Raw genomic sequence first — 27,703 nt, forward strand, 5'->3', positions numbered from 1 at the left:
GCTGTTGTGTTGTCAACCCTGAGAAGTATTTGACAGTCGTAGAGATCTGACGCGAAGCAACGTAATGCGTAGAACACTGTTTTGAGTTCAAGCCAGTTTATGTGATTTGATTTTTCTTCAACTGACCACCATCCGTGTGTGCGATGATTGTCACATGACGCCCCCTAACTTGAGAGTGAGGCGTCCGAGAAAATTTCGCGATTTAGTGTGCCAGATCGGATAAAGTTAACTTGATCGTTATTTGAGAGAACGTTGAGCCACCAATTAAAGTCTCCTGAAAGGGAAGATGGAATATTCATGGAAGCCGAATAGTTGTTATTGGAGTTGAACAGTGCTAAGATTTCTACTCTCGCGAAAGCCTTTGTGTGAAACATGCCGTATTGAACCGCGGGGCAGACTGATATCAAAGAACCGAGCAAACGTGTAAAGTCTCGAATGTGGCAGAAGTTTTTTCGCGAAAATTCCCGTGTTAATTTTAATAGGCCTTTCCGACGTTTCAAGGGAATGGAGACGGATTGAAGCCTGGAGTTGAAAATAAATCCTAGGTATAGATACTCTTGAGAGGGGGTAAATTGAGATTTCTGAAAATTGATGAAGAAACCGAGAGATTTTATCAAGGCTGTGGTAGTAAATAGGTTTTTTACACAATTCTGTTTAGAGTTTCCAAAAACGAGGATATCGTCTAGGTAGATGACCAAGAAAAAATCTTTGATTTGTAGGTGAGTGATAACTGGTCGTAGGATTTTAGTAAAAACGAGGAGAGCAGTTGCTAGACCAAAAGGGAGAATTTTAAATTCGTAAACTATGCCTCGCCATTGGAAGCGTAGAAAATGACGACATTCTGGTGATATAGAAGCTGACAGGTAGGCGTCTTCCAGATCGATGGTCTTCCAATTGAAAATGTTGTGGACGCAGGAAATTATTCAGGTCCTTTAGATTTAGAATAAATCTTAAACCACCGGATGATTTTTCTCTTAAAAAAAGGTAAAAAGAAATTGTTTTTCCCACAGTGGCACAGCTGTGATGGCTCCTTTTTTTAACAATCTTGAGATTTCCCTATTGCATGCGTGAGCAATGAAGAAGAAGAAAATCGGTTCTGTTAAGGAGGATCTGGGTGGGGGGGGAGCAGAAGGGGATGACGTAACCGTTAACTGCCTGGAGGACTTCAGGGTTTGTGGTAATTTTTTCCCAATTACTTGAGTATAATGTAAGTCTCCCTACGGGCCTTACATGATTTAACGGCGATTCCGTGACCTGGATCTCGTACGTTGGGGATAGCTGCGGCTCTGCAATCGTGGAGCCCCTTACCGGCGTGGAGCCGCGGATGTTCGGGCAGAGGCTTTGTAGTTTGACCTCTGAAATGTTGGCTGACGAGTAGGCTGGTTGGATATCTTGACGGTTGATGATGTGGACGGCGTGGATTTGGTTAGTTCCTTCTCCATCTTCTCGCACGTCTGTGCGGACTTCAGATTTTCTGCAAAATTTGTGCCGAAGAGCCAGTCGTCTACCGTTGAAAAGTCGGTCGCAGATTTGCCCACGAATGTCAAGCAGGGTTTGATATATGCCTGTCTGGCGATAGATAGGCGAAACTGTATGACTGCTAAGAGATGCAGGCCCTCTGCTTGTTTAGTGATGATAGGTTTGAAATCGCCTTCCTGGGGGAAAGATTTCTGGTGTAACCTAATTAAGTCGGTTAAGCCTGAATCTATGGCGTTGAGAAAGGCGCCTACTTGGATTTGTCTTTTAATCTGATATTCGTCTCTTTTAATGACAGCTTGTTGTTTGAAGAGAGCGGATGTTAGCTCTTTATTAATTTTGAGAGGGCCTAGAGCAGCTAGTTCTCCTTTGAGCTCATGATTGACTAGCAGTTTTTGACGTAGTTCTTCTTTTAATCCGGAACGAACTTCTGTTTTTGCGGCATTAAAAATGGCCGAATCCCAGGATTGGCTGGCCAACGTGGACTGTTCCTCACCAAACAGTTCCTCTAGTAGCGAAGGTTCTTCCGTTTCTAGAGTTACATGCTCTTGAGGTGTATCCGAGAAGCTCACCTGTCGTTCTGTGGATTGATCCTCAATTATTTCTGCTGAAAGAAAGTAAAGAAGAATGAGATGGAACAGTCGGCTATATTTTCTCTTCGCTGGCGAGAAAAATATACCTGGTGCAACGCCCCGGTTCTCAAGAACCGTCTGTTCATCTGCATCAAATTCCTCAGGAGCGATTGAGGCCGTCGAAGGCAAAACGTCGTCCGGTTGAGAGCGAAAACTCGTCCCTGTATTTTCTTTCATGAATCTAAAAATTTCTTGTATGGTGGTTGCCAGCAGTTTGTCGGGGGGCGACCTTGCCGGGGCCGTCAGTGAGTGTGCGCATGGCAAAGAGCTTGGCCGCGACGAAGAGCGTCGCCGGGACGATGTTCGAACCCGTGATGACGAGCAAGCCCGTGGCGACGAGCTGGATCGTTACAAGTCGCGAGACAACCTCAATCGATCTTTCTCGAGACTTACGTCTATGTTTGTGCTTTTTCTTATGGTGCGCGTGGTCCGGATAATCCTTTTGTGGCGCGGGACGTTTGCTCTTAGGCATCTTTGTATTAATCCACTTAGGTATTTAGTTATATATCACAATGAGCGAAGCACGTGTGTTGCGGTACGCAACAGGAAACACAATGAGGAGAGTACGTGGCGCTGCAGAGAACGCGCAACATGGCCAGCGCCGCTATTTCCTTTTCTTTCCGCTTAGGCGGTAATCTAAAACTGTTGAAAGGTACGCATGCGGAAGCATGACTACAATGTTCATCCAGACGACGACACCTGAGCATAACTCATTTCTTTGATACCGATTTCAATGTCTTCTGTATTGATTGTGAAATACATAAAACTTCCCAGTTGTTTGTAAATTGTCAAAGTCTGGTATGCTACAAACCAGTGTCTACGTGGTCTGAACCAATATTTGACTGTTCTTATGTTAGTCTCCGTCATATAATTTTATGATTAAAAAGTTAGATTTGTTTTATTACTGTTTAAACATATATTTAATTTTTAACTTGCGCAATATACTGTATATGTATTAAAGCTATTATTTTTCTATACATATTTATTTATTTTCAGATGAAGGAATCGATGGTTCAGCATTTTTGCTGCTCACGGCAAAAGATTTGAGTGAAATAAAAATAAAAAAAGGACCAGCAAAAAAAATTATATTTTTTCTAGAAAATTGTTCCAAAAATTTATTTTAGGTAATACTGGACTAAATGTGTTTTACATAATATTTTTGTATATTTTTTATAATTTTTTTTTTTTTTAGACTGAAAACGTAGATCAACCTTTAGACGTAAACGATAATATTCAATTTTTTGACGAAGAAAAAAGAATTATATCATCACATATTTTACCTGTAGAAAATGTAACAAACATTGTCGCTGAAATACCGTCTACTAGCAGCAACACTACTTCAGTGACCGTAATTCCTAATAAAGATATAGCTACTCCAGAGATACTCAAAAAACAGTTTACGGTTGATACTCATACTTTTCTCTTTCCGATAATTAAATTAATATTTATTTTTATATTAATAATACAAGGTGTCCCATAGTAAAGTATCGTAATTGCAGGAGTAGGTAGGGCTTGTCAAGACAAATAGAAAAGCCTTATATCATTTTGTAAAATTCTCAACCGTTATTGAGAAAAAAATTAATTTTTCTAGCGCAAGAGCGACAAGGAAGCTACGCGTGAAAAAGCGCGACAAGCGACGGCACCATTTTTAGCTACTCGTCTGTCGCGCTCACTCACGCGTAGCTTTCTTGTCGCTCTTGCGCTAGACAAATTAATTTTTTTCTCAATAACGGTTGAGAATTTTACAAAATGGTATAAGACTTTTCTATTCGTCTTGACAAACCCTACCTACTTCTGCAATTACGATACTTTACTATGAGACACCCTGTATATAAAAAAAAAGTAAGTTATGATAGTTCTTTGAAAATTAACAGCTTTTTAAACATTACCAATAAATTTTACTTTATTTTATTGATGAACAATTTGTTATTAGTGTTATCACTGCAGAACAAATATATTTTTTAAATAATTGTTTTGTGTCATTTATTTGATATTTTTTGCAGATTTCATGGATGAAATTTAAAATGCCTACCAAAGAAAATAAATCTGTAATATCAGAATGTATTGTTGTAACCTGAGCTGCACTTCGAAGAATGCGCTCTGGTTGCAAACCACCCCGGAAATAGCTTGCGTTTTCGACATCGGGCAAGGACCTCGGGATTATCGCCCGATGTCGAAATAAGGAAATGAACTTACATTTAACAATTAAAATAAGGCCGCGCGGTTGACGAACCTCTCCGGTCAACCACCGCGGCCGAAACTCACTGAGGTTGCAACTCGGCTGAGTATATGAGCGACGGCTTGGAAGCCGTCGTGGGCACTCCTATCAGGAGAAACGTGACGCGTGTCAAGTGTATCGACAAAGAAATAAACAAGTACAAAGCATTGCTAAAAGAACATCTTTATTAATACTCCACACCCGGCTCCTCTCAACGGTGTGGTACACGTTCCGGCGAACGGACCCACAACCGCACCGTACCACGGTGTAACAGTATGTCTATTACAATGATAAATCGAAAAAAATGAATTTTACAAATATGTCCTACAATTGATGAAATATTTAATAAATTTCCTCGTTTAGCTGATTATTCAGGTCTAATGGTGAGTAATAATGATATGTTTTTATCGTTTATTTAGTATTAAATTGTATATTTAATCTTTATGTTCTAATTCTTTTACAATCAAAATTTATGTCTTATATTTAACGTACATTATATTTGCATACTTTTAATTACAGATTGATGAGGAATTCAACAGGATGTACAAGGAATCTTCTATTTTTTTAGAAAAATTTTACACTTATTTTGTACCTCGAATTCATACATACTGCAACACAGTAAGACCGGATTTATATAAAATTTTTGCTTTTATTGAAGATGGTACAGTTCAATTTTTTATTCTATAACTTTTTTTGACAAATTATTTTATTAGTTACATATATTAATATATTAAAAACCTAATTACAAATATTTTACCTTGTTTTCTAGAAAGTCTTCGTGCTATATTAATTTTAACACATTTACTTCCTGTATGCAATTCCATACGAAAGGGAAAAAAGAAAAATAAAAGTTTAACAAAGCAAATAAGTTTAAATAATACGTTTAAATATTGATTTTTTATGATTTATTTTTAAATATAACTATGGAAACGCGTACTTTAAACATTTTTTTATTTTTATTTTACATTATTAAAATTACTTTTCAGAATACAGATTTAAATTATCAATTTCCTAATTCTGCACTAATACAAATTTGGCCTGTAAGTTTTGCTATTTTATTTAAACTTTCATGTTATTACTTTTAAATACATATAGTTACTTTTTTTTATAGGAAGGATCTAACATAAACAATAAGGTTGAATGTCTAAAACAGGACGCTCAAGGTCCAATACAGACATATATAATTTTAATTAAAGGGCAACGTCCAACTCATTTTGTTCAGGCTGACAATAACACAATAACACCGAATATGAATTCGTCGGTCGTCGCGTTAGATTTATTATTTAAAATATTTCACGTGTTAAATGTAACATATCCCAAAAATCTAATTAATTTTTTTAAATTTATGCAACAATATTGTTTTAAAGTTTCTTTGGACAAAGCACACGCTTTTGTAGCGACTACACATATAAATATATGTAACATAATTCCTTAAACATATAATAAAAAAAATGTGTTGTATTAACTGATTATTTGTTTATATTTACAGTTAGAATAGTTAAGATTCACTGATATAAACTACTAGAATCACTGATTAAATTGTGTATAATAATTATTTATTTTCAGTTAGCTATCACTGATAATGACAGTGACTGAAAAACACTAATTAAATCAGTGGTTTGCGACTGACTTGCAGTGCTGCAAATTTAACTATAACCATCAGTTATTATTCACTGGGTTTCAGTTATTATGTACTGTCACGTTATCTTCCCTCGTCCGCGAGGGAGAGAGTCGCGATCAAAAAGAGACGGCCGTGCACGGACGAAAATCCGTGCACTGTCGTGACACGAGGGGTAGGGAGGGAGGAGGGGTAGCGGTGCCTCGGCCGTATTCCGGCGCGGGACGGCGGGATCTCACACGAATACAATTTTGGGCGCTAGGCACGGGCTCAGCCGCGCCGAGTTGTATCCCGGATCGGTTATCCGTTCCTCGACAATTAATACCGAACTCGAACCGCCGTCACGCGCGGGGGCTAGCTCATCCGAACAGAGAGGGGCGGGGTATCACAGACGGAATTTCTCGGACCAACGGAAACGACGGCACAAAATAATAGATACGCGAACAAAGCGAATACAGTTTTCAGTCCGTTTATTAACACGCAACGGAACGAGGCGAATATGACGAGTAACAAACAAATAACAAAATTTTCATAATCGTACGCGGGTTTGACCTATGGGCGATCACCTAGATCGAGGCTTTAGTTCGAACCGATAGTAGATCGCCACGAATATCTCCCGTAGCTCTCGCGCCGGCCCTGACTGTTTTGGGTGCCGGCCACGCATCTCCCTTGCACGCGACGTGCCCCCACAGGACACCACCACCCGTAAGAATAGACGCGAAAGCTCGCCCGTTGTTAACGAAATCGCGGGATTTCGGTTCGCGACCTCGGCCGCTGCCGAGGGCTCTCCGTGTGGACGCGGTGTACGACAGCCTCTCAAATCATTCCCATACTTAGCGCAAATAAATCGGGTCGGCGTCTCCCGCGGGGCCCAGCGACCGGCCTTCAGACGCCCGTCGACTGCCACTCTCTAACGTTAAGTCCTTGCCTTGCAACAAGGATTCACCAAATTCTCTATCGGGCCCGCGTGCCCGCGCTACGTGGCCGGGTCTCGTCTGAGCCTAGGCCGGTCTCCTCGGGAAGCGGAGGATCTCGCAAAATAGTATTCCCGCTGTGCGGGTGGAAGATCTCACCGAATACGCGTCTAGGCCCTCGAGTCGTCCTCGCTCTCTCGCTCCTATCGTCGGCCCTTGCTCGGTCTCGCTTCCGCTCGCTCGCTCCTATCACTATTGCCCTCGCTATCGCTCGCCTCGGTTGCCGGTCTACACGGAAGAGCGCGAGGACCGCGCGAATTTTCGGCACGAGGCCCGGCGTATCCCCACTCTCGCGTCTCGCGGATTTTTCCGCGCGCCACGCCGCCGATTTCCCGCGTAAGCCGCTGCCCTCACAGAGCCCTATCGGTACTAGCCGGATGGCGCGGGTTTCGGACCGTCCGTTGTCGCAACAATTCTCCCGCGGGTGGTTTTTGGCGTTGAGACGTGTAGGCGACAAGCCTCCTCCATGGTTCTCGGGATGGGTGGCCTCCCATCCCGGGCCCGTATCCGGTCACCCCTTCTTCCGGAAGTTGACGCCCCCGCCTATGGCCCGCTCCTCTCGCGGCAAGGACAGTCGGCAATCTCGGCAACATACGGTAATAACATGATCCAAAAATCGCGATCATTACTCCTTGTTTCGCCACTAACAAAAAGAAAACCCCTGGAGGCTTCCGCGACCCCTCCCCGCTCTCGTCTCTCCCGCGACTTCCTTGGCGCCACTGCGCTTTTGTGACGGCCGCGGGGAGCTGCAACGAAGCAGCGAAAGCCGCCACGTCACAGTACTGATTGACTTTAAGAGAGTATGGATTTTGAGATATTTTAGTGTGTAGATTAAAACAAACCACTTTCTATATTTATTTTTAATTTATAATATATATATAAGATGTTTATTATCTCCTTAGAGGTACACCGAGGACTTTCGAATTCTCATAAACTTTCAATACATATAAACATATACAACAGATATCAACATAATACTCAACATCTAAACAAAACGTAACATAGCATATCCTTTACAAAACCTTTGCTTTACATCATTTTCTTATCTCTATCTTAATTTTATCTTTACAATCTTCTTTCTTCTTTATACCAATTCTTGAAAATTAAAACTTAACCTACGCCTTCTTACACCTTTACCTTATTAATTACGCGCCGAGAGAGAGAGAGAGAGAGAGAGAGAGAGAGAGAGAGAGAGAGAGAGAGAGAGAGAGAGAGAGAGGGAGGGAGGGAGAGGAGAGGGAGAGGAGAGGGAGAGGGAGAGGGAGAGGGAGAGGGAGAGGGAGAGGGAGAGGGAGAGGGAGAGGGAGAGGGAGAGGGAGAGGGAGAGGGAGAGGGAGAGGGAGAGGAGAGGGAGAGGGAGAGGGAGAGGGAGAGAGAGAGAGAGAGAGAGAGAGAGAGAGAGAGAGAGAGAGAGAGAGAGAGAGAGAGAGAGAGAGAGAGAGAGAGAGAGATATTACGTTTCTATTCTTATCTTTACTTACTCTGCCTTATTCTGCCTTATATTTCTACCTTGAATCCCCGCTTCCGACGCTCTTCATTTTACTTCTTCCTTTTTATTCTTTTTTATTCTTCCATTCACACCTATCTTTTCCCTTATCCTTTCCAGTCTTTCTAACCATTCTACCCCCTTCCTTCTCCTCCCAAAATTTTCTTCACCACCTCCTCCCAGCTTCTCTCATTTTCCCAATTTATACACTACTTCCATATATATTCCCACATCTTGTCTTTCTCAAAACACATTCTACATTTTCTTTTCTCCTTCCCCTCCCAATACTTATTTCCTCTCATTTTCTCCTCTAATCTAAACTTTGCCATCCTTTGCCATTTTTCTTCCTTCCAGCCCAGCTTCAAATATTCTGGTATCCCTTATTCTTTCACTTTTTTATAATAATTATTAAATCTTGATCCTCTTATCTTTTCCCATCTTTCCTCTGTTTGCATTTCTTTATCTTTTTTCACCAAATACTCCCCTTTATTTCCCATCTTTGTCTCAAATCCTCCACTTCTTTTTCTGACCACCCCAATTTTTCAAAAAATTCCTTCCTCTCTTTTTCCCATTTCCCTTCACTTCTTCCCTCCCTCGCCCTTTCCTTTATTTCTTCCCAGCACCATTTAGCTAACTCTCCCCCTTTCCCTTCTTCTAGACGTTTTTCATACTTCCACGCTCTCATCCCTGCTCTTCCCTTCAGTATATCCCTCTGTAACTCCTCTCTCACCATATATCCTGGTACGTATCTTTTCACCCCCAGCACCCATCTCAGATATCTTTCCTGCAGTATCTCTACCTTCTCCCTTTCTTTCCACCCCTATATTTCCACATTATAATTAACAACCGACCATATCAGTTTGTCAAATAGCCAGTCTTCTACTTCAATCTTTTCCGAACCTTCTTTTGCCTATACTCCATACCTGCCCCATTATTCTTGCCACTCTTTCCACCCTGTCTTTTACATGCTCCCTCTGTTTCCCGTTTTTTATGATCATATATCTCAAATATTTAAAACTTTTTACTTCCTCTATTTCCTTTCCTTTTTAAACCCACTTTACCTTCTTCCATCTCCCTCCACCCTTTCGACATCTTATTATCTTTGTCTTATTTACGTTCACTTCCAGACCTTTCTCCTTCACATATTCCTCCATATTTTTAATCATTCCTTTCATTACCGCCTCATTTTCTGCCATCAATGCAATGTCGTCCGCGTACGCCAGCGAGTAAAATCTCTTATCTTTTATCTTTATCCCTTCCCATCCTCCCTTTTCTAATTCTTCGTCCAAATCTGCCAATAAAAGAGTGAACAGGCTCGGACTAAGCGGGCAACCCTGTCTTACTCCCCTTGTCGTCCAAAAACTTTTCCTTTTCTTCTCTTTTACTTTAACTTTACTTTAACTGTATTTACTTTTTCCTCCAAAACTTCTTCACACCTTCTTATCAATCCCTCTCTTACCCCCCTTTTCTTCATTGCTTCCACCAATTTTTTTCTGTCCACAAAGTCAAAAGCCGCCCTCATATCAATAAATGCTATTACCATTTTTCCTTCCTTATAATTTATAATATACAAAATTAATTAATTTAAAATTGAATGTTTTAGATATACAAGTAAAGTAACTAGTGTGATAAAACCTTTGATTTTAATTACAATAACAACGACAGCAACAGGAGTTATTTTTGGAAGTCTAAATATGGTTACTGTAAGTAAAACATAAATTTTATTTTAAAAGAACTTGGCACTGCTGTTTAAAAAAATTTTGATTTACTTAAATGTATAGTACATTATTCAATTTTATTATACAAGGTGTTACGTTTCAAATTCCACCGTTTTTTTTTTTTTTTGACGCGCAATTAAAATAAACATCCCATAAAAGAACGGACCATAATCCATTAACGAATGAATATTAACAAACAATAAATTTTTGAAAATTATATTCTTTCAAAAAACTAAACTCACAAAGCATTAAAAAATTTATCTATCGAAAAAACACATGCTCGAAATTTTTATGTAGCGAAAGGGGACCAGCAAGCTGAAACAACAGAAATAAAATTTACGCAACACTTAAATATACAATTAAATATCATTAAAAAAAAACAAAAATAAAAGCATTAATAAAGTCTTTTTGACTCGCAATCGCGACACGCTCACGATATCTTATTAAAACCGAAAGGCGGATATGCCATAATTGTGTGGGTTAAGAATAACAAATCATAAAAAAAAAAAAATTTAACATAACTGGAAGGTTCAAAGATAAAATTTTATTTTGTTTATAACACCTTGATCGAATTAAACTAAGCCCTTTGTTATATCTAAATTTGGTAATTTGGGAAGGTGAAGGGAAAAGCTCGGAATAACAACTTGGTATAATAAATACGTTTATATTCGTTCCATACTTTGACTACATGGTTTGAGAGCCAGAGCTCAACTGACTGGACGAACTCGCATCACAAAAGCAAGCAGCTTCGGAAAAGTTTAGTCAGATTTACACGCACTACATATTAGATTTCGCATGTGGCGTCATCGCAACGCAGATTGATAAAGGACAGCTGTACGATATATAATACCCTTGAAAGCAGAAACCACGCATAAATATTAATAGTAAGCTCCAATAAATGATAGGAATCTCTTTAGTTATTAATAAGTACACATAATTATAAGAAATCACGGAAGAGTGAAAGATCTAAATTAACAAATTGAAGTTTAACAAGGGAAGGTTGCACTCCATAGAATACCGATTTTGTTCAAACTCGTAGAATTTGAAGATTAGTGTTTCCACATTACTCCGGTAAAGTAGCTCAATGTATCTCTAAAAAATAACAGAAAAAATTAATTTTAAACATTTTCGATGTGTTTAAGTACAGTACAGTTATACTTATTTTCGAAGCAGCGTAATACCTAGCGCAGACAGCTCTAGCCTCGTAACCGCGGGATCGCTAGTTCAAGTCACCTATAGGTAATATTTTTTTATTTGTTTTTAAATCTGTATCGAAATAAACAATTATAAATTTTATTTAATTAATAATAAAATAAATAATATAAATAAATAAAAAATTAATAAATATTATATAAATATATGAATAAATAAATAAAAATAAAATAATTAATTAAAAAAATGAATATTATATTTAATTACAAAAAAGAAAAAATAAAAATATTAGGCAAGAAAGTGACTTGGATTTGACCTTTTCCTCCTGATATCTGTGGTTTGTGGGCTTTGTCCCCACGTAGTATTACTCACAAAAAAGGTTAAACAACCCGAAAATTAAAAAAAATATGATACTTTGTGTGCATGTAGAGTAGTTCATCTGTAACATAAAACTATTTTTTGTTTATGCTAAATTTCACTTTAAAGGGGTGAAACCACCCCTTACAAATAGAAGGGTTTTTACTTTTTTCGATATAACTCGAAAACTATTTAAGATATCAAAAAAAATTTTATATAAAAGTTTTATAGTGAAAACAACTATATTTTACTGCAGTAACAAAATTAGATAAAAAAATTTTTTTAACAAAATGTTTTATAAAATTACAAAAAAAATTTTTTTTTTAATTTTATTATTGCAGTTAAACGGAGATGTTTCTACTATAAAACTTTTGATAAAACTTTTTTTGATATCTTTAATAGTTTCCGAGTTGTATGGAGGAAAGTAAAAAACCTCTACATATGAAAAAACTTTATTTCCGTAAGAATTATTTTTAAGCCGCAACTAAAAAATTTTTAATTTATTTGTTACTCTATATGCGTAAAGCTTCTCATTATAAGAACAATTTAATCAGGTTAATACGCTCAATAATAATAATAAGATTTCCATAAAAAAAGTCAGAGAATTTTTTAATATTCAAAATTGCGAAACTGTGTGTGCAATAATTCATCTTTAATATAAAACTTTTTTGGGACTTTCGTTTCCGATAGTGTAGCGAGCTGACGTATGTGTGAGCGAGTGCGCGTTGGGAAAAAGGTTTTATAGTTAAGAAAAAGTTTATAGAAGAGGAGGTGTGGTGCTGAGGATAGAGGAGAAGGTTTTTAAGGTGAGTGATTGAAGGGAAAGTGAAGAGATAAAAGTAAAGGGAGAAAACAGAGAAAGTGTAAGGCAAAAGATTTGGAGGTTAGGTTGGCAGTGACAGGGAGACAAAGGCTGTGGGTAAGACAAAGGAAAGAAGGATGATAAGGGGGCGAAAGAGAAAGTATTCAAAGATTTAAATTTAATTAATTGGCCATGTTACCGCCGCGGGGGCAGCACCTCGTGACCGATCGCCGGCGACGGATCGATATCGATCCGTCGTTCGATAATTGCGTCTGATTCTCGAAGGCGTTGCCGGCTCGAGGCTTATCATTGTTCGTCTAGCTGTGCCAAGCATCACCTCGTGTGCAACAACGTGCAGTGTGCTTCTCTCGGAATTCTTACTCATTGTGCTACTCATTGTTCTACTCATCGCTTTGTCTTCAGTACAACTCATCCAGATCATCCTCGCCGTGTGCAACACGCCAAGAATCTTCTGGAAGACATCATCCTGCAGCACGAGGCGTGTTGAACCTCGTGCTCAGTAGCTCATCAGATCTCGCAGCGTGTGATCTCACGATTAATATAATCGTGACTCAGTTTAACTGAGTGCGGGCTCTCAAAGACATTTAGACAGATATCGAATTAAAGACTAACTCACGCGTGAAACTCATTATTTAAACTCAGTGCGGATCTCATCTATCGGCCACGTGCTCAACGCGTGTCTCCACGTAACTCGTATATTCGAAGGGCTTCCATCCGTCTTTCCGCGTTAAATAAACCGGCCACGACCGCGTTACCATCCCCGCGGCGTTAATCGTAAATCTCTCATAAATTGTAATTACTCATTTTTTATACAGAAAGGAAGAGGTAGTAAAGAATTATTTTTGAGCCGCAACTAAAAAATTTTTTATTTATTTGTTACTCTATATGAGAAAAGCTTCTCAATATAAGAACGATTTAATCAGGTTAATACGCTCAATAATAATAATAAAATTTCCACCAAAAGAAGTTAGAGAATCTTTAAATATTCAACATTGGGAAGTTTTGTGTGCAATAATTCATTTTTAATATCAAACTTTTTTGTTCGTGCTTCAATTCAAGTGACTGATTATGAAATTGAAAGTAAATGTGAACTTTGTGTGATCTGTCGAAAGACGAGAAATAACAACAAAAATGAAACGGAATCAGGTTTTATCGATAATTTTGTCAAACTTTCCGATTAACTTGATGCGGATGTTTTTACTCTCTTATTTATGATATGAATAACACTATATTACATTATTGCAAACAAAAATGATATCAAGTTATTTAATAAAAATGAGTTTTATTGCGTCTTTTGATTTATATAAATATGTCGGAAATATTATTTTCAGTTTTACTTAAGACAGCAATCTGACATTATTATATTGAAAAGTTTGTGATCTTTTCTAGATAGAATTTTCTTTAATATAACATCATTCAATATTGCAAACGTAATTAATACGTTAGCAACATTTTAAATTGTAAGTATCACACCATTAACTCCATTTGAAATTAAAGTACACAAGAAATTCGTAACATTATACAAAAATGTCAAGATACACGTTCAATATCATCATTTAAACATGATTACATGCTTGATTTTGCTGATCCATCAGAACTGCACGATGTACAAGTTGTAAAGTATATTACACCAGCAGAAAGAGAAGAAGACACATTTGAATCTGAAGAATGCATTATTGATAATGAAGGTTAAACGATCGGTTTTTATTACAAAGAAAAGCTGTTAAATTTTGGAAAAACGGAAAAACGACACGTCGAACTTTAAGTAGTGTACAAAACTGTTTTTGCAAAGTTAAATCGTTACAACAGCTACATAGATGGGAAATGTGTATAGAGAAAGGTGAAACAAATGCAGACAAATTTGCATTTATAACGGAATATGTACTGCAAAAGTTTGAAGAAGGTTGTGATAGAAAAACTATTATACATGATATGAATTTAAGATTATGGGTCTTGGAAGCAAAGAATCAAATGGATTTACTTGAATTTAAGGCAAGTAAATGGTGGATTTGGAAATTTAAGAATGTACTGTCACGATTTTATACTTTCCCCCTCGCGGAGGAAAGTCGCGAGCAAAAGAGACGGCCGAGCACGGACGAAAAATTCGTGCGCCGCCGTGACACGAGGGGATAGGGAGGGAGGAGGGGTCGCGGTACCTCAGCCGTATCCCGGCGCGGGACGGCGTGATCAGACAACGAGATGGTTTTGGGCGCCAGGCACGAGCCCAGCCGTGCCAATTTTATTCGCGAATTAATTCTCTTTTCCCAGCAAATAACGATAAACTCGAACTGCCGTCACGCGCAGGGGCTAGCTCATCCAAACGGAGAGGGGCGGGGTATAGCGGGCGGAATTCTCGGACGGACGGAAACGACGGCACAAAATAAGTTTTACGCGACACCCAAAAATCGGGTAAACCAGTACGCCGTTTATTACGGAATATAAAATAATAATAATAAAAAAAGAATGATATAAAATAGCGAAAAGAAAAGGAGAAACGCGATCGAGTGCCGTAAAGTTGCCTTGATCGTATCGGCAAATTAACAATACCAAAATCGCTAACGATTAGTTTATTTAGATCTCGCTTTTTCGTAACTCTCGCGTCGGCCCTGACTGTTTTGGCGCCGACCACGCGCCTCTCATGCACGCGGCGTGTTTTCGCCGGACGTCGCAACATTAAAGAATCTACGCGTAAAGTATGTACGGTCACCCGTCGTCAACGAAGTCGCGAACGCGAATTCCTACCCCGGCCGCTGCCAAGGGCTCTCCGTGTGGTCGTAGACAATCAAATCCGTCAGAAAGCAGTCACCGATACATGCAACCGATTGCTGTCCCGTTTTTCCCCGCGGGATCCGGCCGGCGTTATCTGAACGCCCGTCGAAAGCCACTGATCCGCGCGGGATTCTTGCTCCGCGACACGTTTCACTAAGAGATCTACCGGGCCCGGGTACCCGTTCCGAGTGGCCGGGTATCGTCCGAATACGCTGTCGTCTTCTCGAGAAGCGGGAGGCTTCACAAAAATATTAACGCCGCAAAGCGGTTGAAAGATCCTCATCGATAACTGCTCTCCCTGTCACGGACTCGTTTTCGCTCTCTCTCTAGCGCTAGTGGCCGCTTCCACACAGAGTAGTCCTCTCACTTGCTCCCGCTATCGCTCGCTATCGCTTAGGTCGACCGCTCGGTTTGCTTGCCCACACGGAAGAGAGCGAGGACCGCGCGAAATTTCGACACGAGGCCGGGCGTATCCCCACCCCAAGGTCTCGCGGATTTTTCCGCGCGCGAAGTCGCCAATTTTCCGCGGACGTGGCAGCCCTCGCGGGACCCTATCGGTAACTAATAGGTTGGCGCGAATTTTGGATGGTCCTCTTCAAGGCCTTCGTGATCCTTCCGTTGTCGGATTTCAGAGACGAGGTGCTTTGGTCGGACGCATCCTCAGGTGTTCTCGGGATGAGTGGCCTCCCATCCTCGGCTTGCATGTTGTCGTCTCTTTATCCGGGCGTCAGTTATTATTTCCGCGGTTCCCGCTACTTTCGCTTCCCCCGCACGGTGTGGCTGGCCCGTAGCCTCGGCGACATACGATAGCAACAAGAAGCATAACCACGGCCGTCAAATTTTATTGCTCGGACACGGACAAAGAATTCCGGAAGCGTTCTCGCGACCCCTCGCCCCTCTCTTCTCGGCGGTTCGTCCGGCGCCGCTGCGCCCTGGGACGGCCGCGGGAAGCTGCGACAAGGCAGCGAAAGCCGCCACGTCACAGTACATAGAATTGTTTCCCGTAAGATAACAACATTCAGAACGCGAGTTACGCTTAAAAGTATAGAAAATCTACGAGATATCGCAGAATCGTTTGTTTCAAACGTAAAATCTAGTATTCCAGTTATTGGAGATGAAGAAGTTTATAATGTAGATGAGAGTGGCTTCAACCTTGAAATACATTCTGGGAGAACATTGGCGAAAATAGGAATAAAAACAGTTGAAGCAACGGTTCAATCGGTATCTGCTACGACACACAGTTACACTATAATGCCGATTATTTCAGCAAGTGGAAGTCTTTTTTAACCATTATACTTGGTTTTAAAGGAATCTAAAGGAATATTTGGTCCAAGAGTGGAAAAATTTCTTTTCCGTCCAGTTAACATCTATATTCAAGCTTCGAAATCAGGGAAACTTACATCTGAACATTTTGAAACTTGTTTTAGCGAAGTGTACCTACCGAATACTGGTCATAAAAGCATGCTACTACTTGACTCGTGGACGGGACACTGTCTAAGCCAGTTACAGCATTTAATTCCAAATAAAAAGGAAGTACAATTTGTAACCATTCCGAAAAAGACGACGAGTATGATTCAACTTTTAGATGTGTTTAGATTCCGGATTTGGAAAAATTTTGTACGCAGATTTTTAGATAATGTAATTTTCCAAGAAAGAGATGTCAATTTGCATTCCAATAATAAAATAATAAAGTTGCAATCACTAACGCACAATTAGCTTTCTTTACCTAGGTTCAAAAATCTTTTCAAATATGCTTGGATTAAAAGCGGATATGTAGAAACGCATTCTGGAGAATTTCAAAATCCAGTGGATTTATGTTACTTTAAAAATAAAAAACTGTTCGTAAAACTAGATAAAGTTATTTTACATTATTATATACAATATTTATGCACAGAAACATGAGGAGGTCAATAGATTTTAATTAGAATACGCAAAACACATCCTTTATAATGAAGCGGTCGCGGCTCACGCTCTGTTCACGTGACGTTGCACGTGTCGGCTAAATACCGCATTGGGCGTAAGTTCAGTTGAGTTGAGAAGCACAATAAGTCCACAAATAAGAGAACACGAAATTATATTAATCGCGTGTGAGTCTATTATCTGATTTTGAGTCTATTCTGCCGCGAGTATCACTGAACCTCTTGGCCTTGATGAAATGACAATGGTGATGTACCTGTAGTTTACGCTGAGTTGCTCCTTCTTATAAGTTGAGAAAGCCTACAATTTTAACTGAGTAGCTTCCGTTGAGTCGTCCAAATCACCAATGTAAATCTTGAGTTACACAATCCGCGCACGTGTTATCACATTGAGTGCCAACATACAATTGTCGGTACCGGAACCGGCAACGAACGGGCGGAACACGAAAGCGCCGCTAATCGATTAACGGATCAATTAGAATTCAATCGACGCTGCCGTGCGCTCATGAGATGCTGCCGCTGGTGGGCGCGGTACATTTAATCGCATTATTATACAAAAACATATACCTAAATGTAAAATTTGTGAAATGGATGCTTTTATACGCTGTGCATGGTGTGTTAAATATTCTGTTTTAAGCATTTTTATGAAGAATACCATTATTGTACTAATTATAATCCGTAAATTTTAGCATATCTACCTTTTTACACTTAAACATTTCTTACAATGTATAATTATGAAACGCAAATAGTGTACAAATAGTGAATGTAAACGTTTTAAGTACGTACAAATAATATGTTTAAATAAATAAAAAACAATGCAAATTTATAGAAATTATAATTCAAACATTGTTACATTTTGATACAAATTTATTCATTAATATGTTAAGAGTCAAGAATCAGAAACATCCGCATCAAGTTAATCGAAAAGTTTGACAAGGTTATCGACACAACCTGACTGTTTCATTTTTGTTGTTATTTCTCGTCATTCGATAAATCACGAAAAATTTATATTTACTTTCAATTTTATTATCAATCACTCGAATTGAAGCACGAACAAAAAATTTTATGAATACAAAGTGAATTTTAATGGTTATACCAGTCTTTTACCGTACGAACTAATTACCGACTGGAACTTTAATTACCGATTTTCTCAATAGATCGCGGGGCTATAAAAAACAACCGCGTGTATAAGCAAGTTAAACATTTTTATTTAATATAAATATTATTAATAATATTTGTGGCTTTAAAAGTGGACTTCCACACAACCTTTAAAGTGCCACTTTTGGCGCGTTAAGTTTTTTAAAGTGGACTTTCGCCCGTAGCCATATCGTACCACATTTCGTCCTATTTCCGACGGTAAGCTAAACAGATATATTGAGTCATATTGCGTAAAAGTACATGCAAATGAAAATTTTTATCGGCATGCAATCGTGCGCAACATGTCCGCAATATATTCGTTTAAAACTTTATTTAAGTAATTGCTCAAAATGAGCCCCCTCCATCCGCTCACAAAATACCGCCATTTTCAATAATGCGCTACATACCCGGCGTAGGATCTGCGGACTTATTGCGCGGCAAGCTCGCACAATCCTGTCTTTCAAATCATCTACGCTTGCAGGTCGCGTAGCGTCAACCTCTTGTTTAACGTGACCCCACAACAAGAAGTCTAGCGGTGTTAGGTCTGGTGAACGCGGCGGCTATTCGTGAGGACCATGAAAACCGATCCAACGATTACCGAATTTTCTGTTCAACAAGGCTCTTGTTTTATTGGCCGTATGCGCAGGGTGGCCATCCTGTTGGAACCACATATTCATATGTGATTCCAAAGGCACATCGTCCAATAAATTTCCAAGATCTCGTCTAAGAAATCTTCGGTATTGTTGGCCATCGATCTTTCCCGAGATAAAATATGGTCCAACGATGTGGTTCCCAAGAATACCCGCCCAAACATTCACAGACCACCGGACTTCTGAATGCGTTTGCTGCATCCAGTAGGGATTCTCGGTGGCCCAATAATGTAAATTGTGGCGGTTAATCACACCATTATTATGAAAAATACATTCGTCCGAAAACAGAATGTATTTTGCAAAATAATAGTTTTCTTCACTTACATTAAGAAACCACCGACAATACCGCAATCTGCGAACGTCATCGTTAACATGGAGTTCTTGAGAGTAAAGCAGATTTTATAGAGATGGAAGTGACCCGATTTTAAAGCTTTACATACCGTCGCCTGACTCACTCCTTGGTTCCGAGCTACGGTCCTCGTACTAATGGTCGTTTTATTCCAAACTATTTCTCGGATTTCAGCCGTGTTTATATACCGTGTTCGGCTTATAAAAAATATAAAAATAATGTAAAGATATAAACTTATTTTAGCAAAAGTGTTGTAATTAAATATGTTATACCTGCAGGCTTAATAGGACGAAATTGTCCGTAACGTCGAAGCCTCGCCACCAGCCTTGGAAAAATTTGTCGGTACGGCTGCTTGCGCTCCGGATACCGCTGAGAGTACATTCTCGCGGCTACGCTCGGATTTTCGTGACATAGTATGAACACTGAAAGCATGTCATATATCTCACTATTAGTAAAATTATGAGCCATGGTTATCTGTTATGCTCAATATTGAAGCGAGGCAACGACTGAATAATAAAAAAATTATAATTTGTTAAGAGACACCGACGTTAAGTAACAAACTATAATTTTTTTTCTGCTACAACTATTAAAATTTACCCTGTATATATATATAAAAGGTGTTTATTTCTTATAAAAAGGTACACTGGGACTTGTATACAAACTTCTTCTTTTACATAACAGCAACATAACATAACCACTAATATACGAACTTTATTCTCAATATCTATTTTTACAGCCTTTTTCTTCCATTCTATTTTCTTTTCATTCCTCCATACTATTCCATTCCTTTACATTTTTATTTCTTCCTACTCGCCACCTTTAATCTTTTATAAACCTCCATTTTACAATATTACCTTATCTCTATCTTAATTTAACCTTTACAGTCTTTTTTTTTACTTCTTCCAATTCCTGAAAATAAAATCTTATTTTACTCTTTCTTACATTTCTACCTTACTGATTACACGCCGAGAAAAAGAGAGATCACATTTCCACTCATACACCTACATCCTCTACCTTATTTTACTTCACACTCATACCTTGGACCCCCGCTTCCGATGCTTTTCATTTTTTTTTCCTTCTTCTCATCCCCATTCATTCCTCCATTCACACCTATTTTATCTCTTGTCCTTTCCAATATCTCTAACCATTCTACTCCTCTTCCTTCCCCTCCTAAAATTTCCTCCACCACCTCCTTCCAACTTCTCTCATCCCACTAATCTATACACTCCTTCCATATATGCTCCCACGCCTCATCCTTCTCTAATCACATTCTAATTACTTTAACTTTCTAATTACTCTCTCAAACTCCTCCCTCTCTATATCTCCTTCCTCATCTTCTTCTCTACTTCTTCCTACTTCACCCCCTACTCACCATTCCACCCCTCCTAACATATCTCTGAAATAATCATCCCATTCTTCAATCTTTATTTTTTCCTCTGTTTCCTTTTTTCTCTTTCTTCCCTTGTTCACTATTTTTCATACATCTCCCTCCGTTCTTACCTGTTCTATCTTCTTCTCTCATCTCACCTTCTCCTAAAATTTTTTACTATTACACAGCCTTTTATATTTTCCCTTTACCTTCTTATTCTTTTCCCCGCTACCTTTTCACTTTCTCCATTTTCGCATTTCTTCTTTTACTTTACATTTACTACTCCTACAATCTTCATCCCACTATTTTCCCTATGGCCTTTCACCTACCTTATCCACTTCTTTCTTCACTAATTTCTTAGTCCTTCCTAGTTCCTAACTAAAACTCCAATTTTCTTCTATATTATCCCCTCTTTCCCTTCTCTCTCCAAACATCTTCCTAAAGATCTTTCTTTTCTCCTTATTCCATTCTAACTTAATTCTCTTTTTTTAATGCTTAAATCTTCTCACCTCTCCTCTTCCACCCCTTACCGACACTATTAACGGTTGGTGGTCTGAATTTACCTCCTTCCCTACCTTTATTTCTATAATTTCTTCTTTCGTCTCCGTATTACTAATAACAAAATCTATTACCGTCTGTTGTAACCCGACAGCGCACGCTGGTCGTTGACCACCGCGTGCGCCACATTTTTTATACAACTCAGCAGATTGCCAAACTGTTGGAATCTGCTGAGTCTAAGAAGCCGTCTTGTCAGCCTTTCGTCATCGCGCGCTATCAGCAGAAGGCAGTAGGGCACGCGGCCACTTCCTTCTGCTATTTCGCTGACAAGACCGAAAATAATATATAATGCACGAGCTCCAAAGCTCGTGCAAGTCAGTCTGAGAGTACGAAGTAGCGACTCGTAACTCCAACGCCGATGTACAAGGAAGAATAAACGCATTTAACGATTGCAACAAATATCTACATTTATTAAAAAAACCATCTACACCGAACGTGTATATTCGGAGGACGGACCCCGTGCACCGCTCCGGTGCAACACGTCTTTCCCCTTCTTCCCACATACGTCCACTCTTCTTTTTTATCCCCCCTTACACACCCGTTTATTATCCCCCATCCTACTTCTTCCAATGCTTCATAAAATTTTCTTTTTTCTCCCGTGATCTTTTTATCCATTGTTTTCCTTTCTCTTTTCTCCTTGTTTTCTTCTGCATTTTCATCCCATAGCCTCCCCTCCTTTTCCGTTCTTACATTGAAATCTCTCTTTATCAAATATTTTACCCCCTTCTCCATTTTCTCTAGCCATAATCTCATAGACTCAATCATGTCTTCTACTCCTCCGCTAACATATACCCCCGCTATTTTTTACCATACTCCCCTACACCGTATCTTTAATCCTATCCATCCATTCTTATCTTCAAAACCTATTTTTCTTTCTTTTTTCAAATCTTCCTTTCACCCCATTACCATTCCACTCATTGCTCTCCCTTTTTTACTTTTTTTTTGTTTCCTTATTAATCTACTTATAATTCTTTGGCAACCTATGCTTTATCCTATTCCATCTTTTTTCCTTCAGCCACGTTTCATACATATATATCACATACCATTTTCCTATACCCTTCCAAAACTCTTCGTCCTTATTTTCTAACCCCGCCATGTTCCAAAAACTTATCCTCATTTTCCTAACTTCTGCTCCTAACTTTCCATTAACCCTTTCCTTCCTTTCCCTATCTTCTTCTCTACCCCCTCTACCCTCCACTTTTCTTTTCCAGTCCAACTCTTTATCTTCGCTTTACCCATCAATTTAAAAAAATTTACATTTATTCTGTCTACCGTCAACCACTTTATCTTGCTCCTTTCTGTCTCAAAAGTCCTTGCTCCTTCCCATTTTCTCAACTCTTCCTTCAGATCATTCCATAACCAAAGTTTTCTGTTTACCCATATTTTTTTATACTAGAACAATACAGGCGCGTGCTGTGCGCGCGCATTAATTCAATAAAATAGCAATTAAGTCGAACCTTGAAACATGTTTCAATATTAATTAATTGTGCGCGCGCAATGTTTTACTTCAAAAAACCAAACCTCATAACTTCTTTTTTGACAGCTGACATTTTCTCTCGCTTGGCGAGAAGCAAGCCAAACAAGAGAGAACCAATCAGCGCGAGTTTTAAACGGCAACAATAGATTCGAGATTTCGAGATTCAGCAAATTCAAACGTAAAACACCTTTTTTTAAATAGGAACCAATCTTAACTTGCTTTCCCTTCCTCTTTATTTTATTTGCCTCTCTCTTTATTATTCATTCTACTTTCCTTTCATACTCTGTCAGATCATCCCCTATCCATTCTGTTCTGTCCTTCAATTTTTCTTTCCCTCTCATTATTTCCAATTTATCCCTAAAATTTTCCATTTTTACCCATATTATCCCAAAACCTCCCTTATTAACTCCCCCTATTTTATCGACATCCTCTATTCTCGCTTTCACTCCTACTGATCCAAATACCTCTTCCACCTGTCCCATTAATGACTTTTTATCCTCTTTTTTTATCCCTCTTATAATCAAATTGTTCTTCCTCTACTCTTTTCTCTCCCTTTCTTTTCCCAACTCCAACATTCTAGTTCTCTCCTCCAAACTTAATACTCTTTCGCACATTTCTCCTGACACTTCCACTTCCTTTCCTTCCCCGTACTTTTTCTCTTTTATTCTCTTTTCAATCTCGTCTATCCTTTTTTCTAAACCTACCTTCTCTTTTTTCCATATCGCTTTTAAATCCTCTATTTCCTTTTTAATCTGCACTTTAATCTCTTTAACTTCCACCATCTGGGCTTGTATTCTTGCAAACCCATTCCTCATTTCCTTTATCACTTCCTCAAATCTCTTTCTGCTTACCCCTCCTTTTCCTCCTTTTTCACCTTTCTCTTCCTCCCCCATTGCTTTTACTGGCGACCTATACACCATTACACTTTTCCTAAATTCTTCCAAACCCTCTGCCATCCCTTTCTCCTCCTGTCTCTCCTTCCTCTTCTCACCTTTCTGCCATGCTTCCATAATCGGCAAACTATTTGATTTTTTCCTCATTAACATGCTTACTTTCGCCGGACTCTCCACTTTTTTCTTTACTTTCTTTTCCCCTTTTCTTTCTTCATTACATATTTCAACACTTTCCTTTCCCTGTTCACTCATATTTTATATATACCCTGTCACTTTTCTTTTGTCTTTACTATCTCTTTCTTTCCTCTTCGCCTCTTTATCTTTCTCCTTTTCTTTGTCTTACCCTTTGTCTCAGTGTCACTGCCAATCTAACGTCCAAATCTTCCGCCTTACACTTTCTGTTTTCTTTCTTTACTTTTATCTCTTCACTTTTCCTTTAATCACCGACCTTAAAAACCTTTCCCTTTATTCTCAGCACCACACCTCCTCTTCTATAAACTTTTCCTTAACCAAAAAACCTTCTTCCCAACACGCACTCGCTCACACATACGTCCGCTCGCTACGCTATCGGAAACGAAAGTCCATGTTTATTTTCTAATGTAATACGACGTAATTTCTGATTCAAATTATTTAACATATCTATTTTTAAATACGTATCTATTTTTCTTTTTTTGCTTTTATTATAAATATAGACACATAAATAAATAAATAAAATTAATGTCATAATTCAATGTAAAGTTAACAAATAGTCGGAGTAACGTCAGGGAATAAAAATAAAACATTAAAAGTAAAACGTATATGTATAATTAATTGGTAGAAACCCTTTCCCATACACTTTATTTAGATAAAACTATAACGTGGAGTTTTTATTTAAAGGTATTGTAGAATTTTTTGTTACTAACGCAAAAAAACGTTGGGTATATGAGATTTCAGAATTTGATAAAACTTTTTATACATGTAGGAGTGGATATTAGGTAAATTAAAAAAAACAAAAAAATATATATTTAATATAAGGTTTTAAGAGGTCAAATCACCCTTCAAAGTTGAGACGGTTTTATACTTTTTTAAAATATATCTCGAAAAGTAATTTAGATATAAAACAATGTTTCATACAAAAGTTTTATGATAAAAATAGTTTTATTTAGCTCCAGTAATAAAATAAAAAAAAATTTTTATAACAATTAAACAAAAAAAATTTGTTAAAATTTTATTTTTTTAATTTTGTTACTGCTGTTAAATAAAACTATTTTTACCATAAAACTTTTGTATGTAATATTTTTTTATATTTCACATAGTTTTCGAGATATATCCAAAAATGTATAAAGCGGTATTAACTTTGAGGGGTGGTTTTACTCCTTAAAACTGAATATAAGCAGCTAATATTATTTTTTTAATTTATCTGTTGCACCGCAGCCGATGCACGGGGTCCGTCCTTCGGGATCCGCGTAAGGGGCGAGGATAGGTTGAAATATATATACAGGGTGATTCAGAACAAGTATATATGTGGACGTTGACGGTGTCCAGACGGCGCTACAAGTCGCGCAGAGTAAGGGAGTCACAAGTTAGGACAGAAAGGCAAACACTTGACAGTTCACAATTAACAATCAAATATATTTAACAAATAGGTAAAGAAAGTAACACGCGATTATAAATGTAATAAAGAGAAGCATACAAATAATAAAGAAAAGTAATCCTCTCATTTGAGGAAATAAGAGCGGGTCGGTATAGACCGCGTCGACATATCTGTATTCCGCAGCGGCGGAAAGATGCTGTCAGCAGCAGACGCAAGGAACTCGCAGTTTGCAGTTCGCAGTTCGCAGTTCGTGATTCGCAAGAGGCCTGGCCAGGCTTGGGCACGCAGTGTAATTCGCACGTATGCACTCGATGCACAAATTGGTACGCGATCGACAGTAGAAAATATTAAGTGTCGTGGAAGACGACAGCTCAGCGATGTGCTCGCTCTGAAACTCGGAGGGACTCTGAGGGCTCGGCTGACGCAACGAGCCTTCCGAGCCGTTGTCTTAGAAAAGTAAATCGGGAAAGTCCCGAGAGATTAACCGTAATCAACCGGGGAAGTCCCGAGACAAAAGCTGATGTCGGACGATGATCACGGAGTGACTAATATTAAAAGGAAGGCCGCGGGATTAAAATTTGCTTTTTTTTCCGGACGGCCGGTAATGTATGAGGTGGCGTCATCGGGCGTGTGACGTCGGAGGGATCCGCCACAACCACTCCCCCTCCAGTTTCCTGATCATCCAGAGAAGGAAACGATACTCTTCGTGGTTTTGAAGATGAAGGTTTATGCACCTCAGGTGATGAGAAGATAAGATCTTTAGAAGAATTGACAGGAGCACGTGATGCAGTTGGACGTTCACTGACATTTGTTTCCAAGAAAGCCGGTTTCAATGAATCTGTAGAGACGACTTTCTCCAGTTCATCAATCTTGATGACATATGTTTTGTCGTTAAGTCGTTTGATGATCTTATGAGGTCCTGTATAAGGTGGCTGCAGAGGTTTTCTGATCGTGTCGACGCGTTTGAAAACGTGGATGCACGTTGAAAGCTTAGGATATTGGAACGGCTTGACTGTTGAATGATGAGAAGTCGGAACTGGTTTAATAGTTTGAATGAAGCGTTGGTAGTTGGTTAAAAATTTGGCAGAATTTGCTTGTAAGTAGCGTGTCACAAAAAATTCTCCAGGTAAACGAAGAGTAGTGCCGTAAAGCATTTCTGCAGAGGAGGCGTCCAGGTCCTCCTTGTGTGCAATTCTGAGGCCGAGTAATACCGAAGGAAGTAGATTCGGCCATAGAGTTGTGGATCACACATTAATGCTGTTTTGAGTGTGCGATGAAGGCGCTCAACAATTCCGTTAACCTGTGGATGGTATGGCGTTGTATGAATCCGGTGAGTTCCCATGAATGAGGCCAGACAGGAGAAAAGAGCAGATTCAAATTGACTTCTCTGGTTTGATGTGATTGTAAGAGGTGTTCCGTATACACAAATCCATGAGTCGTAGAAAGCGTCGGCGACAGTACGGGCTGAGATGTTCTTTAAAGGAATAACGACAGGCCATCTGGTAAAACGATCAATGATTGTCAAGCAATATTGATAATCTTGACAAAGCGGCATTTTGATGATGTCCAGATGAATGTGCTTGAAGAGGTTGTCAGGGCACGTGAATTTGTCGAGGGCCGTACGGTTATGTTCAGAGACTTTGGCACGTTGGCACGATTCACAGGTCCGTGTCCAATGGGCAATGTCTGAATTAATGTTAGGCCAGCAGAATTTTGATTTGATGGTCTTCAGAGTTGTTCTGTTGCTGGGATGAGACAAACTGTGGATGACATCAAAGGCGGTGCGTCGAAGATCCAGCGGTAGGTAGGGTCGCACCAGTCCATCGGAGGTGTTGCAGAAGATGTTGAATCCATCGATGAAGAAATTCTGAAGGTTGAGCGAAGAATTAAAGAGAACTTCATGAAGCTGATTGTCTCTTGACTAAGCCTCGTGAATTGTGCGAGTGTCAAGCTGAGCTGGCATATCAATAGTGCACGTTCGAGAGAGAGAATCTGCCACGCTGTTATCCTGCCCTTTAAAATGCACTATGTGCGCATTAAATTGCAGGATGTAGTCAAGTTGGCGAGCTTGTCGTGGTGAGGCTTTATCCGAACGCTGTAAGATGGCGTAAACCAACGGTTTATGGCCGTTCTGATGGTGAAGCTTTGTCCTTCTAAGAATCGTTGGAAAAATTTGATAGATGCGAAGATTGCCAATAGTTCTCTGTCGTCGGTACTGTATCTTTTTTCCGTGTCACTCAGTTTACGGGAGAAAAATCCGATGGGTTTTGATACACTGTCGATTTTTTGTTCGAGAGAGGCACCGATCGCTGTGTCTGAGGCATCCGTCGTGAGAGTCAGAGGTGCCGTGTTATTAAGAAAGGAAGGCTTGCAAGCATGGACTATGGCATCCTTGCAGTCTTCAAAAGCCTGATCAGTCTCTGTTGTCCATACGATGTCTTTCTTGCTCTTCTTTGGTATATTCTTGAGAAGCTCGTGTAGAGAAGCCTGTGTAGAAGCTGCGTAAGGAATACATCTCCTGTAGTAGTTGAGCATCCCGAGGAATCGACGCAGTTGCG

The 27,703-nt window shown here is 39.2% G+C and overlaps 2 protein-coding genes and 2 pseudogenes across 2 annotated transcripts; 2 read left to right on the top strand and 2 right to left on the bottom strand.

The window, feature by feature from the left end:
• Window positions 1-1,149: 1,149 nt before the first annotated feature.
• Window positions 1,150-3,082, bottom strand: LOC139111915 (uncharacterized). Its single transcript, XM_070672545.1, has one exon. It carries the CDS (start codon window positions 2,283-2,285, stop codon window positions 1,305-1,307), a length of 981 nt encoding a protein of 326 aa, XP_070528646.1. The 5' UTR covers window positions 2,286-3,082; the 3' UTR covers window positions 1,150-1,304.
• Window positions 2,700-5,761, top strand: LOC139110234 (uncharacterized; annotated as a pseudogene).
• Window positions 5,762-10,098: 4,337 nt separating this feature from the next.
• On the top strand, window positions 10,099-20,019 carry LOC139110243 (uncharacterized; annotated as a pseudogene).
• A 5,677-nt stretch (window positions 20,020-25,696) lies between these two features.
• Window positions 25,697-26,299, bottom strand: LOC139110248 (uncharacterized). Its single transcript, XM_070669879.1, has one exon. The coding sequence runs from the start codon at window positions 26,297-26,299 to the stop codon at window positions 25,697-25,699; it is 603 nt and encodes a 200-aa protein (XP_070525980.1).
• Between the last annotated feature and the right edge of the window lie 1,404 nt (window positions 26,300-27,703).

The sequence above is a fragment of the Cardiocondyla obscurior genome, linkage group LG02 (assembly GCF_019399895.1).
Source record: "Cardiocondyla obscurior isolate alpha-2009 linkage group LG02, Cobs3.1, whole genome shotgun sequence".
Lineage (NCBI taxonomy): Eukaryota > Metazoa > Arthropoda > Insecta > Hymenoptera > Formicidae > Cardiocondyla > Cardiocondyla obscurior.